Genomic DNA, 13,202 nt, shown 5'->3' with positions numbered 1-13,202 from the left:
GTGTCCCCCAAGGGTCTGTACTGGGGCCAGTCCTAGTCAACATATTCATAAATGATCTAGAAAAAGAGGTAAACAGTGAGGTGGCAACATTTGCAGATGATACAAAACTACTCAAGATAGTTAAGTCCCAAGCAGATTGCTAAGAGCTACTTAAGGAGCCCAGGCAACAAAATGGCAGATGAAATTCAATGTTTATAAATGCAAAATAATGCACATTGGAAAGCATAATCCCCACTACATATAAAATGATGGCGTCTAACTTAGCTGTTAACACTCAAGAAAGATCTTGGAGTCATTGTGGATAGGTCTCTGAAAACATCCACTCAGTGTGCAGCAGCAATCAAAAAAAGCTAACAGAATGTTGGGAATCATTAAGAAAGGGATAGATAATAAGACAGAAAATATCATATTGCCTCTATATAAATCCATGGTATTCCCAAGTCTTGAATACTATGTGCAGATCTGGTCTCCCCATCTCAAAAAAGATATACTTGAATTGGAAAAGGTTCATTATAGGGCAACAAAAATGATTAGAGGTATGGAACGGGCTGCCATATGAGGAGAGATTAATAAGACTGAGACTTTTCAGCTTGGAAAAGAGACGGCTAAGGGGAGATATGATAGAGGTCTATAAAATCATGACTGGTGTGGAGAAAGTAAATAAGGAAGTGTTATTTAGTTTTTCTCATAACACAAGAACTAGGGGTAACCAAATGAAGTTAATAGGCAGCAGGTTTAAAACAAACAAAAGGAAGTATTTTTCCACAGGTTGACTGTGTTGTGTGGAACTCCTTGCCAGAGAATGTTGTGAAGGCCAAGACTATTACAGGGTTCAAAAAAGAGCTAGATAAGTTCATGGAGGATGGGTCCATCAATGGCTATTAGCCAGGATGGGCAGGGATGGTGTCCTTGGCCTCTGTTTGCCAGCTTAGGAATGGGCAACATGGGATGGATCACTTGATGATTACCTGTCTGTTCATTCTCTTTGGGGCACCTGGCACTGTCCGCTGTTGGAAAACAGGATACTGGGCTAGATGGACCTTTGGTCTAACCCAGTTTGGCCCTTTTTATATTCACCTGCCCAATTTTTTAAAGTGCTTTGAAGTCTGAAGAGGAAAGAGGCTAGATACGAGGGAAATATTGTGTTTTTTTAAGTGCTCGGTAACTGACAAGCTAAATCCAGTTTCATGATTGATTCTTGGAAGCTGAGTGCATTGCTCACTGTTTGCATTATGGCATTTCTGATCCTGCCCAGTGGTTACTGACTCAGGAATCAGCAATGGTTTTCCACTCCCAGAGTCATTAAAAATTCCCTCAGCCCCAGGCCGCTGATTATCCAAAGTGAGATCAGTGAGATGAATCAGCTGAGACAATAGGCTAAGTGGCTCCTGGTGTGTGCGAGCCCCTCCCAGCTTCCCACTGTCTGTGCTGTGCTGTAACAGGTTCAGCTCATTTCTGCAGAGTGTCAAACACAACATTGTACAGGTCCTTGGCAGTCTCTCACCCTTGAAAGAGACAACAGACTCATATGGATACACAATCAATTGGCTGGGGAAAAGATGCTTAGAATTACAGAAGATCCTGAATGGAGTAGCCAAAATGTCTCCAAACTCTTACAAGGCCCATCTGTCAAAACAGCAAATCCCAGAGCATACCTCTTTTGGTTTGGAGCCTAAAATGGGCTTGCATATTTGCTAGAGATCACACAAGAAAGATTCTAATTGGGCAGTGCTGTCAGACTTTTAAAAAGGAGCGTGGTTTCAGAATGGAAACAAGCTCCTTTACATGGAGCGGGGTTTGGATTCAGTTGCTGGACCGCTTTCCCAGCCCTCCCATGTGCTGAGAAATCATCTCCCTTCCCCACCTCCCGGACTCTGCTCCAGGACCCTTTGATTGACACATTTTCACTTTTGCCCAGGATCCTGGATTTCCGACGGGTCCCGCCCACGATCGGAAGGTTGATCAACGTCACCAAGGACATCCTGGAGGTCACCAAGAATGAAATCCTACAGAGCGTCTTCTTCGTTTCACCCGGTATGTGAGTAAAGGTGCAGAAGCGAGTTCCTTTTACAAATACATTCCTCAGTACCAAGCTGATGGGGAAAGAGGTGTACGCAGGAAAGGTCCAGAGGAAGTGTGTGCTAGATGCTGCATTGGAGAGATCAAACTCGGCATGACACATGTTTACGATAATACCTCTATAGCGTCTTCCATCGAATCAGGGCTGTGTAGTAAATGAAGGTGTTGTGTTTGGCACCCCTGTCTCATTTGTTGCAGAAGATAGAAGGTGTGTGGTGAATGAGACAGGGTATTGCAGGAAGAGAAAGGGATGATCCCATGATTAAGGCAGTGGAATGCTGGGCTGGAGAACTGGATTCTATCCATGTAATTAAAGACTGTATTGTAAGGTACATGCACAAAGGGACTGAATTAAGGACAGACAACTCTAAATCTGGCATCACCTAACTTCTAAGTACTTGACTTGGCAACCTTAATAATAGTCTTTTACTGGGGTTTGGTGTATGTAACATTATTATGCAGCTAATTAGAAATGACGTGGGGAATAACAGGTGGGCTACACCCACCGCTCACACTCAGATTCCATCCTGCAGAAGGCAGTGGTGAGTGTGGGTGTGTGGGTGCGTCTCTCTCTCTCTGATATTATGACTTGCAGTCTCTTCAACGGGTAGAGAGGTAAATCCTCAGCTAATGTAAATTGTTATAGCTCCACTGACTTCAATTTACACCAGCTGAGGATCTGGTCCAGAGAGTGTTTTTCTTCCATCATTTGCAACTTTCCTACAGGATTTATTCCCCCTCCAGGGGCGCTAGAACAGGGGGGACCAGAGGGTCATGGCTCCATCACTTTTTACTGTCCATAAGGGTGAGGGGACAGAGAGGAGCGAGCAGGGGGTGGAGTTTTGGGGGGGAAGAGGCAGCATAGGGGCAGAGGCTCAGGGAGAAGGGGCAGCACAGGGGGCACGGGGCCACAGTTCGGGCACCAGTAGCCCCTCACTTTTAAGGAGAGTCCGCCACTCCTGCCCCTCACAAGCACACACACATAGACATAAGCCAGTGCTGTATGCAGTTGACTATATCTAACACTACAGCACACCATAACACATAGGTGGCCATCTAGGACTGCCTGTTACAATGCTAAATGTCATGGCCACTCAGAACTGCCTGGCAACACTGAGATCATCCTGCTGCATAAACACCACTTCCAGCACCTGAGTTAAAGGTGAATCTCCATCGAGTGGTGGCAGTGTAGGGCCTATGACCCAAAGCAGAGCCATTCCAACCCCACCCAACAGAGGGCAGTGGTGCACATATACAGTAGCCAAATCATTATATTAACCAGCTCTGTTCTTCCCATAGCCAGCAACGTGTGTTTCTTTGCGAAGTGCCCATACATGTGCAAGACGGAGTACGCCGTGTGTGGGAACCCTCATCTGCTGGAGGGATCCCTCTCCGCTTTCCTGCCATCCCTCAATCTGGCCCCAAGACTCTCCATCCCGAACCCCTGGATCCGGTCCTACTCGTTTGCTGGAAAAGAGGAGTAAGTGGGTAAACGCTGCAGCTCTGTGCGGTGAAAGGAGGCTAAGGAGGAGCAAGAAGGGGGCAAGTGATCATGCACAGGGGTGAGCAGCAGAGGCCAAGACTCAGAGGCCGCCTGCATGTAGCCAACCGGCTCCTGATGCCTGCGCCTGGTGCAGAATCTCTCCCTTCCCCTCTCTGGCTGCTGATATTAGGATGGTTTTAACTTAGCTGAAGGGGAGTGCAGATTGGGGGATATCGCTGCTGTGGCCATGAGACAAGAAAACCTGCCAAGCAGGGTAGCCATCTAAATGTGGCAGGCACTGAGAAGCAGTGTAGGCCAAACTCAGCCCCAGTGGAAGCAGCTGGCACTTGTCAGCAGAGCCACTGCTGCTCATGCCAGCCTTGAATCCAGCCCTTGGCATCTCAACGCTGCCCATTCTCCGGGCTGTCAGAGTCATGGCAAGCAGGGCCAGCTTTATGACCCGAGAGGCCCGACTGGAATACTCGGCGGCGGTTCGGGGCTTCAGCAGCACTTTGGCAGCGGCGGCGGGCGGTCCGCTCCAGGTCTTGCACGGCACCGAAGGATGCCCCGCCATAGAAATGCCACCGAAGACCCGCAGAGCGGGGCCCCCTTAAGCACGGGGCCTGATTCTGGGGAATCAGCGTAAAGTCGGCCTTGGTGGCAAGGCATTGCTGGCCGGGGCAACCACGATCACATCCCTGCCTTCGAGTGGCTTCCAGATGATGTATTTGAGAAGCCACCTTGCGTTCACGCTTCCCCTCTGTTTCCTGTAGGTGGGAAGTGAATCCACTTTACTGCAACACCGTGAGGGAGATTTACCCCTACAACAGCGGCAACCGGCTGCTAAATATCATCGACATGGCCATATTTGACTTCCTGATAGGTATGATGGACAGAATAATAATGAGCTCCTGCTCCCTCCCTTCATCTTCACCTCCTCCCTTCAGAATCTCATGTCTTTCTTTTCTTCCCCACCCCCCAGTAATTCACAAGGACATTCAGTGACCCAGAAGCCAGTTTTCCAAATCTTACTGTTGCTCTGTACAGGATTTGAGAGACTCATGCCATCTTCAAGGCTCCCTTCTCATCCTGCAAGCACAAAATGCCTAGCCAACACTGAGCCCCTCGATGACCCTATGGACACAAGCAGTGCTTAATTTGGAATGAACAAGGTGCCAGGGCTCGAGCAGATTTTTTACATTCATAACTGACACAGCAAGCCCAGAGGTGCCAGGGCTATGAACTGCCAAGCCGAGAGGTGCCAGGGTGAAAGGGCTAAGGCAGTGGTTTTCATTGTCTTTCTTTAGTGGAGATGCCTTTGCAATAGCCTCAGTGGGTACATGTCTCCTCAGCTCCTCTCTGCTTTATCAGTTCCCCTCCCTGGCTCTCTTTCCTACCCCTTATTGTCCCCTGGGTATTTCTCTTGCTTAATTTTGTTGCTGTCCTGTTTGGTGGCATCCCCTCCCCTGCTCAGCGTGTGGCAGTTGATTCAGAAGGGCGCAGTGGGGCCAGAGAGCACAGAAGCATGAGAAGGTTGCTGCAGCCTGACCCGTGTGTGTGAGCTGTGCTAGGGCAGCGACAGGAGCTCGGGGATGGGGGCCAGGCAAAGGAGGGTAAGCTTTTGTGTTTGCAGTACAGGACTGGGCAGATTTGGATCCACTGTCCCTCTGCAGTCTGCCCTCTTGTGGTCTTGTCTCACTAATCAGACCCTGGCTGCCAGGCTGAGGTCAACCGACATAGACGTTTATAAGAGGTGCCAATATCCTTTCATCCAGGAATTTATATGCCCTCATCACTATAATACCTGAGCACCCTTGGCATAGACAGATGTCCATCTTCCACTCCCTTTACAAGAGGAAGATCTAGGAAAGGGAGCCTGACCTAGCAAAAAAACAAATCCTGGAGTTAGCAGTTCTGGGGTTCTTCCCCTTAGGTGACCCATTTCACCTCACTCTGTGCCTCAGTTTTCCCATCTGTAAAATGGAGTTAATCTCTCATAGATTCTGAGACACTGTGGTGATGAGGTTCATATATGCACCTCATTAGCCAGCAGGTAGGTAATTCCATTACTGCTGGTAAAACACTTTGAGGTGAGATCCTGGGATTGGGGGTACTAGGGAAGATCAGACTATTACTACTGTCAGGTAATTCCAGGCCTCCTGACTCACAGCTGGTGTTGCACAAATACCGCACCCCAAGCCAGGTAACCCTTGCTCAGCGTGGGCCTGAAGAATGACATAGCGGCAGAGTTTTCACCCTGGCCAGTTCAAAGGGGTACTCAGTCACTGCTCAGTGCATGGCAAGAGCAATATGTTCTCTCGCGCTCTCTCTCCAAAGGGAACATGGACCGTCATCACTATGAAATGTTCACTAAGTTCGGGGATGAAGGCTTCCTCATTCATCTGGACAATGCCAGAGGGTAAGGCACTCGCCCCAGCAATGACTTTTGGGGCACCTGGAATGTGAGATGGAGACACGAATGGGGGCTGAGTGCCAGGGGGCACGGGAGTAGGCAGATAGTGCTGGGGGTCAGAATGTGCTGGGGGGCCATAAGTGGGGCCCAATGAAGCTGGAGGGTGGGCAGATGGTCCAGTGGTTCAAAAGGGGCAGATGATGCTGGGGCCATGGGAGGGGGCAGGCCTCAGGTGGCACTATGAGTGAGTTGATCTCTGCCCTGACATCCTAGAATGTGTATCTAAATTTACTTTGAGAGAAGAATGTGTTGCCCATGAAAATGAAAGGCGTACTGCCCAGGCACACACAATAGGGATACGACCTGCCCCTGCACAGCACGCTCTAACCTGTAACATCCCTGCTCCTGCAGGTCCTGGCATCTCAGCCTTTCCAGCATGCCCCATGGCCAGTTTTGTTTCATTCTGTTATGTGAACCAAGGAGCAAGGGTCTGATCCAGCACAGTGTTGAGTGCCTCCTCTGAACACTTCTCAGATAGAATCGGACCCTCTAATCACAGCTTTGTGCCCGGGGCATTGGTGGTAGCAGCGATTCACCCTTGCCTTCATTTGTCCCCTAGGTTTGGAAGACATTCCCATGACGAAACCTCCATCCTGGCTCCACTCTCCCAGTGCTGCATGTAAGTGAGATAGCAGACTTGGTTAAGTGTACTTGCTAGCCAGTCATGCTAGGGTAGTCACCTGTATTACCCCAGGGGAGTCTGGGAAGAGAGTTGAGACATTATTCTAATACTGCACAATATTATAGCAAAATGCCCTACACAACTGTAGGATTCTATAGTGTACCCCGCACAGTACCATGCTCTACAATGCTGCAACACACTATAGCACAGTGGTCACCAACCGGTAGATCGTGATCGACTGGTCGATCCTGGAACTCTGACTGTCGATCGCGATCTCTGGCTGCTAAAAGTCCAGCAGCGCAGCGGGGCTAAGGCAGGCTCCCTGCTTGCCCCGGCCCCACATGCTGAGGCCCGGAAGTGGCCAGCACACCCTACAGCGGTGCAGCCCCTGGCAGGGGTGAGGGAGGGGTAGGGGATCTCCGTGCTGCTCCTGCCTGCACTCCCATTGGCCAGGAACGGGGAAATGCAACTAGTGGGAACTGTGGGGGCAGTAGGCAGAGCCACGTGTCCCTCCCACCTCAGGGGCCGCAGGGATAGCCGCTTCTGGGAACAGCACAGGGCTAGGGCAGGCAGGGAGTCTGCCTTAGCCCCATTGCACCGCAGACTGGGAGCCACCCGAGGTAAGTGCCACCTGTCGGGAGCCTGCACCCCTGCCCCAGCCCTGAGCCCCCTCCTGCACCCAAACTCCTTCCCAGAGCTTGCACTCCTCACCTGCACCTGCACCCCAACCCCCTGCCCCAGGCTCAACCTGGAGCCCCCTCCCACACTGCAAACCCCTCAGCACCTGCCCAGAGCCTGCACCCCTCCCCCGCCCCAGCCTGGTGAAAGTGAGTGGAGTTGTGGGAGAGCAAGCAATAGAGCATGAGGGGAATGATATGAGCAGGACGGGGCCTTAAGGAAGGGCCAGGACTTCAGGGAAGGGATAAGGCAGATCCTGGGTTGCACTTAAATTCAAAAAGTGATCTTGTGTGAAAAAAGGTTGGAGACCACTGCTCTAGCACTACCCAGCATAATATTATAGTACTAAGCTCTACAATGCTGCAGTAGACTACAATATTGTAGAACATTAGCCAATGCTTTCCATTTCTCTAGTGCCTTTTCAGCATCTTACATCGTATCAAAAAAGCCCAACTGGGCCACCCAGCACTCCAGGCGTTACATAAGGAACATGAGCTTTTGATGGATTTGGCGCAGAAGAGCAACTCTTTGAAACAGCCATGCTTTAGTAACACCAACAGATGGTGGTGGCCAGGATCAAACCTGGGACCTCTGGCACTTACTGCATGAGCTAAAAGACGTCTCTCTCTTAGCCAAGGCTGTTGCAGCCATTAGAAGGGGATAGAGTGCCACACCCAAGCAGGCCTGGGTTACACTTTCTTCCCTAGAGGTTGGGTAGCTGATCTGTACATAGGCTTGGAAGGACTGGAGTTTTATCAGTAAATGTCCACACACATTGGTTTCTGCGTGCATGGTGAAATAAAATATTTCCACCGCTAACAATCAAAATGTACAGATAGGCAACGTCTGAAAAGTGGTGCTTGAGAAATTATCAGCGTTTGATTTAAGGCTATTTACTTTGTCTATTGTGATGGGTGACATTGTCAAGTGGTGTTTTAATATTTATAAAGCGTTAGCTTTTTTAATCTCACCCTCTGCTGTCAGGCAATAATTATTGTGTGACCTGCCCCCACCATAATTTCATTCAATGGTAAAATCAGTACAAATCAGGGAAGAGGCTTAACACCCACTATTTTGTGCAACTGTGAAAATGTTAAATCAACAGAAAAATCTAAAACACTTAAAAATAAACCTCAATCTCCATCAAAATGATCAACAAATAAAAGGCATAAGGTGAATTTCAGACCCAATTCTTTAGAAGCCTTCCCATAACACTCAGACAATCTGTGCCTTTTAAAGGCCTGGGAGAACGTTGATATAGTTAATCAGTCTGGTTTCTCCCTCTCCAAGTTATTAAAAAGCGCTCATACATTTTACTCTTTGAATCCTATCTCAGCTACTCCCTTATTAATCCACATAAATCAATAGCTGAAAGTTAAATGAAAGAGCCATGAAGAGCGCTGCTGGGCCCTGTGGTTTCTCTTTAGGAAACGTCTAACCTATTTCTTTACCATTTGTGCACTTGTATTAGCCAGGTCGAATGTTAAAAGCAGCTATTCGCACCTAGCGAGACTTTTAATTTATAGTCAGAGGATTTCAGTAAATCCTTCCCATGGATTTCTATTCTGTGTGATTGAAATTAACTACTCACCAGTTGGCTAGACCTGCAATATCTTCACAACTCCATCAGCCAGGGGGCATTTTCTAATTTGGTTCCGTTGCAAAATGTAATGGGTGCAAGACCTACCTCCTGCACCTTCCAGGAGCCAACTAATTGCATCATACAGTAAGAAAGCAACTCGAGCACCTGTAAGGATACATACCCATTGTGCCTTCTATTTTATTAAAGAGAATAGAATGGCTCTCTAGGAAAGCACAAAAGTGACAGTAATACTCCTTAGGGCCAGAATGCTTCCTTCTGATCATCTAGTCCAGTGGTTCCCAAACTGGGGTTTGCAAAATGTTATTGGGGCTCTCCAGAAAAATATCCCTAATGGCAGACAGAGCTGTCCCTAGGGACCCTGGGCAGCACAAGGCCAGCAGCCTCAGGCCCCTGGACTTCCAAGAGCTAAGCAGATCAAAGCAAGCATCTCTATCACACTGAGGAGATTTCAGCTTCTTATAAGGAATCTTGAAATGGGAAGGGAAGTGGATATTTTTTGCTGTTTTTAAAATTAAATAGGCAGCTAGTCTTGTTTTTAAAATTACGAAGAACAAGTTTAAGCTTTGTAATGTGCATTGTTTGCCTGGACTGCTCAAGACCTGAATGCTTGCATAGGAGGAACTCTGAGATGGTTTCTTAAATACTTTCATGCTGTTTCACAGCTGATACTAGCAGGAGCCTTGTCTTATAACAGGCTTATTCAAAGTGATACAAGCTACAAAAGTGAGATCTTGGAAGAGTATTGCCATTCTCATAATGTAATAAAAATACTGTAATAAATAAGATAATAAATAGTGTGTAATAAGCATGTCATAAAAACATTTTATATTTCCAAGATCACTGTTTTTATAATTTATACTCAGGTAAAGGAGAAAATTCCTGGAAATATTCATTTTTAGGAGAGGGTGTGTGAGACTTGACATTTTAGTGAAAGGGGTTCACGGGTTGTTAAAGTTCGGGAACCACTGATCTAGTCTAACTTCCTGTATAACACAGGCCAGATAATTTCACCCACTCATTCCTGCATGAAGCTGTGGTTCCACTAGACGAGCATAGGCCATACCCTCACGATAGAGTAAAATCTACGGATTTCAGGGCCAATTTAACCCAGCTGAGACTCTGGCCCAGCTTTTATTTAAAAAAAGGACATCCTTGTAGACTTAATGAAGAAGCTTCCAGCTCCCTTAGCCAGCTGCACCAAAGTCCAGTGCCGTTCACCGTTAACCATTAACATCTGATTTCCCCTTGGAGTTTTTTTGAACTTCAGCTATGTAGTGTGCCTTTGTCTAGTGGACTAAAGAGCCTGCTAGGGTCAGGTAAAGGTATTTATACACATATCTTGATCTATGTTCTAGTCCAAGATGTTGCTATTACCCTCACTTATAAAGTGCCCTCAGCGGTTTTACAGCTACACAGCAAAAGAGGTCCCTTGTCCAAGCTCAAAAAAAATGTAAAGGTAAGCAGAGAGAAGACAGAGTGGTACCTGGCAACCTTAAAGGGCTTCTCCTAGTTGGAGAAGTGATTAGAGGTTCTTGGCTCAAATCTCATATAGCCACGCAAACATGTATCATCACGACACTTCTGTTACATTACATACTGCAATATTTTAAAGGAACTGAGGCCTGGTCTACCCTGGGGGGAGTTAGGGGGAGAATCAAAGTTACCCAACTTCAGCTATGTTAATAACGTAGCTGAAGTTGACATACTTAGATCTACTTACCGCACTGTCTTCACTGCGGTAGGTGGACTGCTGACGTTCCCCTGTCGACTCCGCCTATGCTTCCCGGAGTCGACAGGAGAGTGCTTGATTTATCATGTCTTCACTAGATGCCATAAATCAACTCCCACTGGATCAATCACTCTGGAGGTAAGTGTAGACATGCCCTGAGTGTTCTGCAACTATCTAAAACACCACTGTCAAAAATACTTTGACAAAAAAATTAATGAAACCCATTCTAGCCGTTGTCCACTAGCAAATTGCTGGGCTGACACAGCAGCTTACTGCTGGGAGGATACAAAGAGGTGGTGTAAAAGAGTCTGACCTGAGTCCTTGTTTTCCCAGAATAAAGAGGACAACATTATTACACCTGCAGCTCCTGGCCCTGCCTGAGTACCGGCTCAGTGATGTCATGAGGGAATCCCTCCTGCTGGATCACCTTGCACCTGTCCTCACTGAACCCCACCTCTTGGCTTTGGACAGACGGTTGTGGCTCATCCTGAAGATCGTGGGGAAATGCATAGATGTACATGGAGAAGACCAGGTTGTGGCCAATGACACCAAGCAGCTGGAAGTGCCCTTTTTTGACAGAGTGACACCAACCAGCTAGAGCTTTAAGTTCTTTTGGGGACAGGGAAGAGCCCCTGAGAGCCAACAGGTGAACTTTAATTGCTGATAATTTTCACCTATACAAGCCTGTTGGATTGAGAGAGGAAGCTCTTTGGAAGGGCTCAGATCCTTACTGGGCTTTTATGGTGATTGCCCCACTAAAGCTTCAGTGCATGGGGTAAACTTGTGCCAAATACATTTGCAGGCCAGGGCCTGATCACTACACTCATTCCATGAGCTGCTGTCCTTCAGTGGAGCAGTACAGACACATCTGCTCTGTAACTGCAGGGCCTGCCACTGGTAAGAGCCTGGGCATTGGCTTCCACAACTGGCACAGGAGCTGTGTCCTGTCCTTAAGCTGCCCCAAAGCTGGATCCAAGAATGATGCTTGAATAAAGCAGTGCTGAAAGGTCAAAGTAGCCATCACTGCAAGCTAGGGCACAATCTGTCACTTTAAAGTCAAGGCGGCACATGGGGCCAGCTCGGCACCACCTGTCTACTACTCATGCAATCAGAAACACCTCCATTGGCCTTGGGTAAAATGACAAGAAGCTCCAGGTGAGTTGTATGGCACAAGGCCCATCTCACAGAGCCAAATATCTGAGTTTTTCAGCTGGTGTTATGGGGGTGGGGAGGAAGGGAAATCATGGCATGGGTTGTAAGGGACAGGCAATTTAGCATTCATATTATTTAGGCCTCAGCAGTGCAGTTCTGCAAAAGATAAAGAGCTTGACAAAGATGCAGCACTGTTAAATCCACTCAGCCAAGAGCAGGGCTGCTAAGCAAGGGGCTCTCTCAGGTTAACGTAGGCACAGAATAAAAGTGTTAAACATTTATTTAAGCAGTTGTAAAGCAGTCCATTAGAACACAGTGGAAGCAAGCAACAGATTGAAATCTTCAGAGGTGGCTAGAGAGAATCAAAAAGTATCATAGGAACTGGAGACCAACACAAAACATGCCAGCTCCTCAAAAGGCCTTCGATAAGCTGTCCTTCCCCCCTTGCCTCCCTACGATGAGGCTTAAAAAGAGTTTACTAATTGAACCTTTACCAACCAGTTCCATTTTTTAAGTGTTCAGAATGATGGAGCTGAGCTTTTTTAGTAGCCCAATGAAAGCAGCTGAGAACTTGACAGTTATTTTCCAATGATTTGTGTCAAATTATCAACACCACTGTATTTTGTGGTGTGCTTGATAGAACGTTTGACACCTGTCAGCTGAGAATTTGACTCGGATCGCATTTGATGCATTAAGCCTTTACAAACAAGACACACGGATTTCAACTTGAGTTCTTACCCAGCTTTCAGCAAGCTGCCTCAGCATTAGAGTTTTGGTGCTAGCTGAAGTTTGCCATTTTAAGCCAGTGAGTTTTCAGTAGTGATAATGGGTGCAAAATGAAGATTAACCTCAACTCGAGCTTAATCAAGTCTGTCCCCATCCCACCTACCCTCCCCAAGGCACTATACTTTAAATTTACTCAACTCCAGAATTATTTTTAAATTGGCTATGTTAACATACTGTAACAGGTCCACAGCAGACTGCAATTATCCTTTGGAGTAATCAGAGTAATGTTTTGGCAAAGCTAACATCCTCTCAGTGATTCTGTGGCAATTAGTTAGTGGTAAATCTTTGCTTCCTTACTCTGGGTTAGCAAGACAGATCCCCGGTTGTTCTTCTGTTTGAGGAAGTTTGATTTGTTTTGTCTTTTATTAAAGATTCCTCCAAATATTTTAACGTAATAAAGATAAGAAACCAAAGAATAGGTGCCTGGCTTGAGTCTTAATTCCATCAAGTGTTTCCACTTTAAGCTTTTCTACCAAAGCAACTCTGTATAAAGCAGTTAACAAGTTCTCTATTTTCAAGCAGTGCTCAAAAAAGAGTTCTGCATAATGGTAGGGGTTCCCTGCTCTCCTTTACATTGATTCTAGTGGAGCAGAGAAT

General features: G+C 47.1%; 1 protein-coding gene across 2 annotated transcripts in view; it reads left to right on the top strand.

Moving 5' to 3' along the window:
• The window catches only part of FAM20A (FAM20A golgi associated secretory pathway pseudokinase), a 43,353-nt gene extending 30,332 nt beyond the window's left edge, over window positions 1–13,021 (top strand). Inside the window, exons 6-11 of one of the 2 annotated variants that reach the window (XM_050920995.1) lie at window positions 1,919–2,034; window positions 3,379–3,559; window positions 4,336–4,445; window positions 5,900–5,981; window positions 6,595–6,654; window positions 11,001–13,021. In XM_050920995.1, the coding sequence (XP_050776952.1) occupies window positions 1,919–2,034; window positions 3,379–3,559; window positions 4,336–4,445; window positions 5,900–5,981; window positions 6,595–6,654; window positions 11,001–11,265 (814 nt within the window). In that variant the 3' untranslated portion in view covers window positions 11,266–13,021. Of the gene's footprint in view, window positions 1–1,918; window positions 2,035–3,378; window positions 3,560–4,335; window positions 4,446–5,899; window positions 5,982–6,594; window positions 6,655–7,749; window positions 8,114–11,000 lie in introns of those variants that run through there. The other variant, XM_050920996.1, reaches the window with a different exon arrangement.
• The last annotated feature ends 181 nt before the right edge of the window (window positions 13,022–13,202 follow it).

The sequence above is a fragment of the Gopherus flavomarginatus genome, chromosome 12 (genome assembly GCF_025201925.1).
Source record: "Gopherus flavomarginatus isolate rGopFla2 chromosome 12, rGopFla2.mat.asm, whole genome shotgun sequence".
Taxonomy (NCBI): domain Eukaryota; kingdom Metazoa; phylum Chordata; order Testudines; family Testudinidae; genus Gopherus; species Gopherus flavomarginatus.
This window is presented reverse-complemented; position numbering and strand designations above follow the sequence as displayed.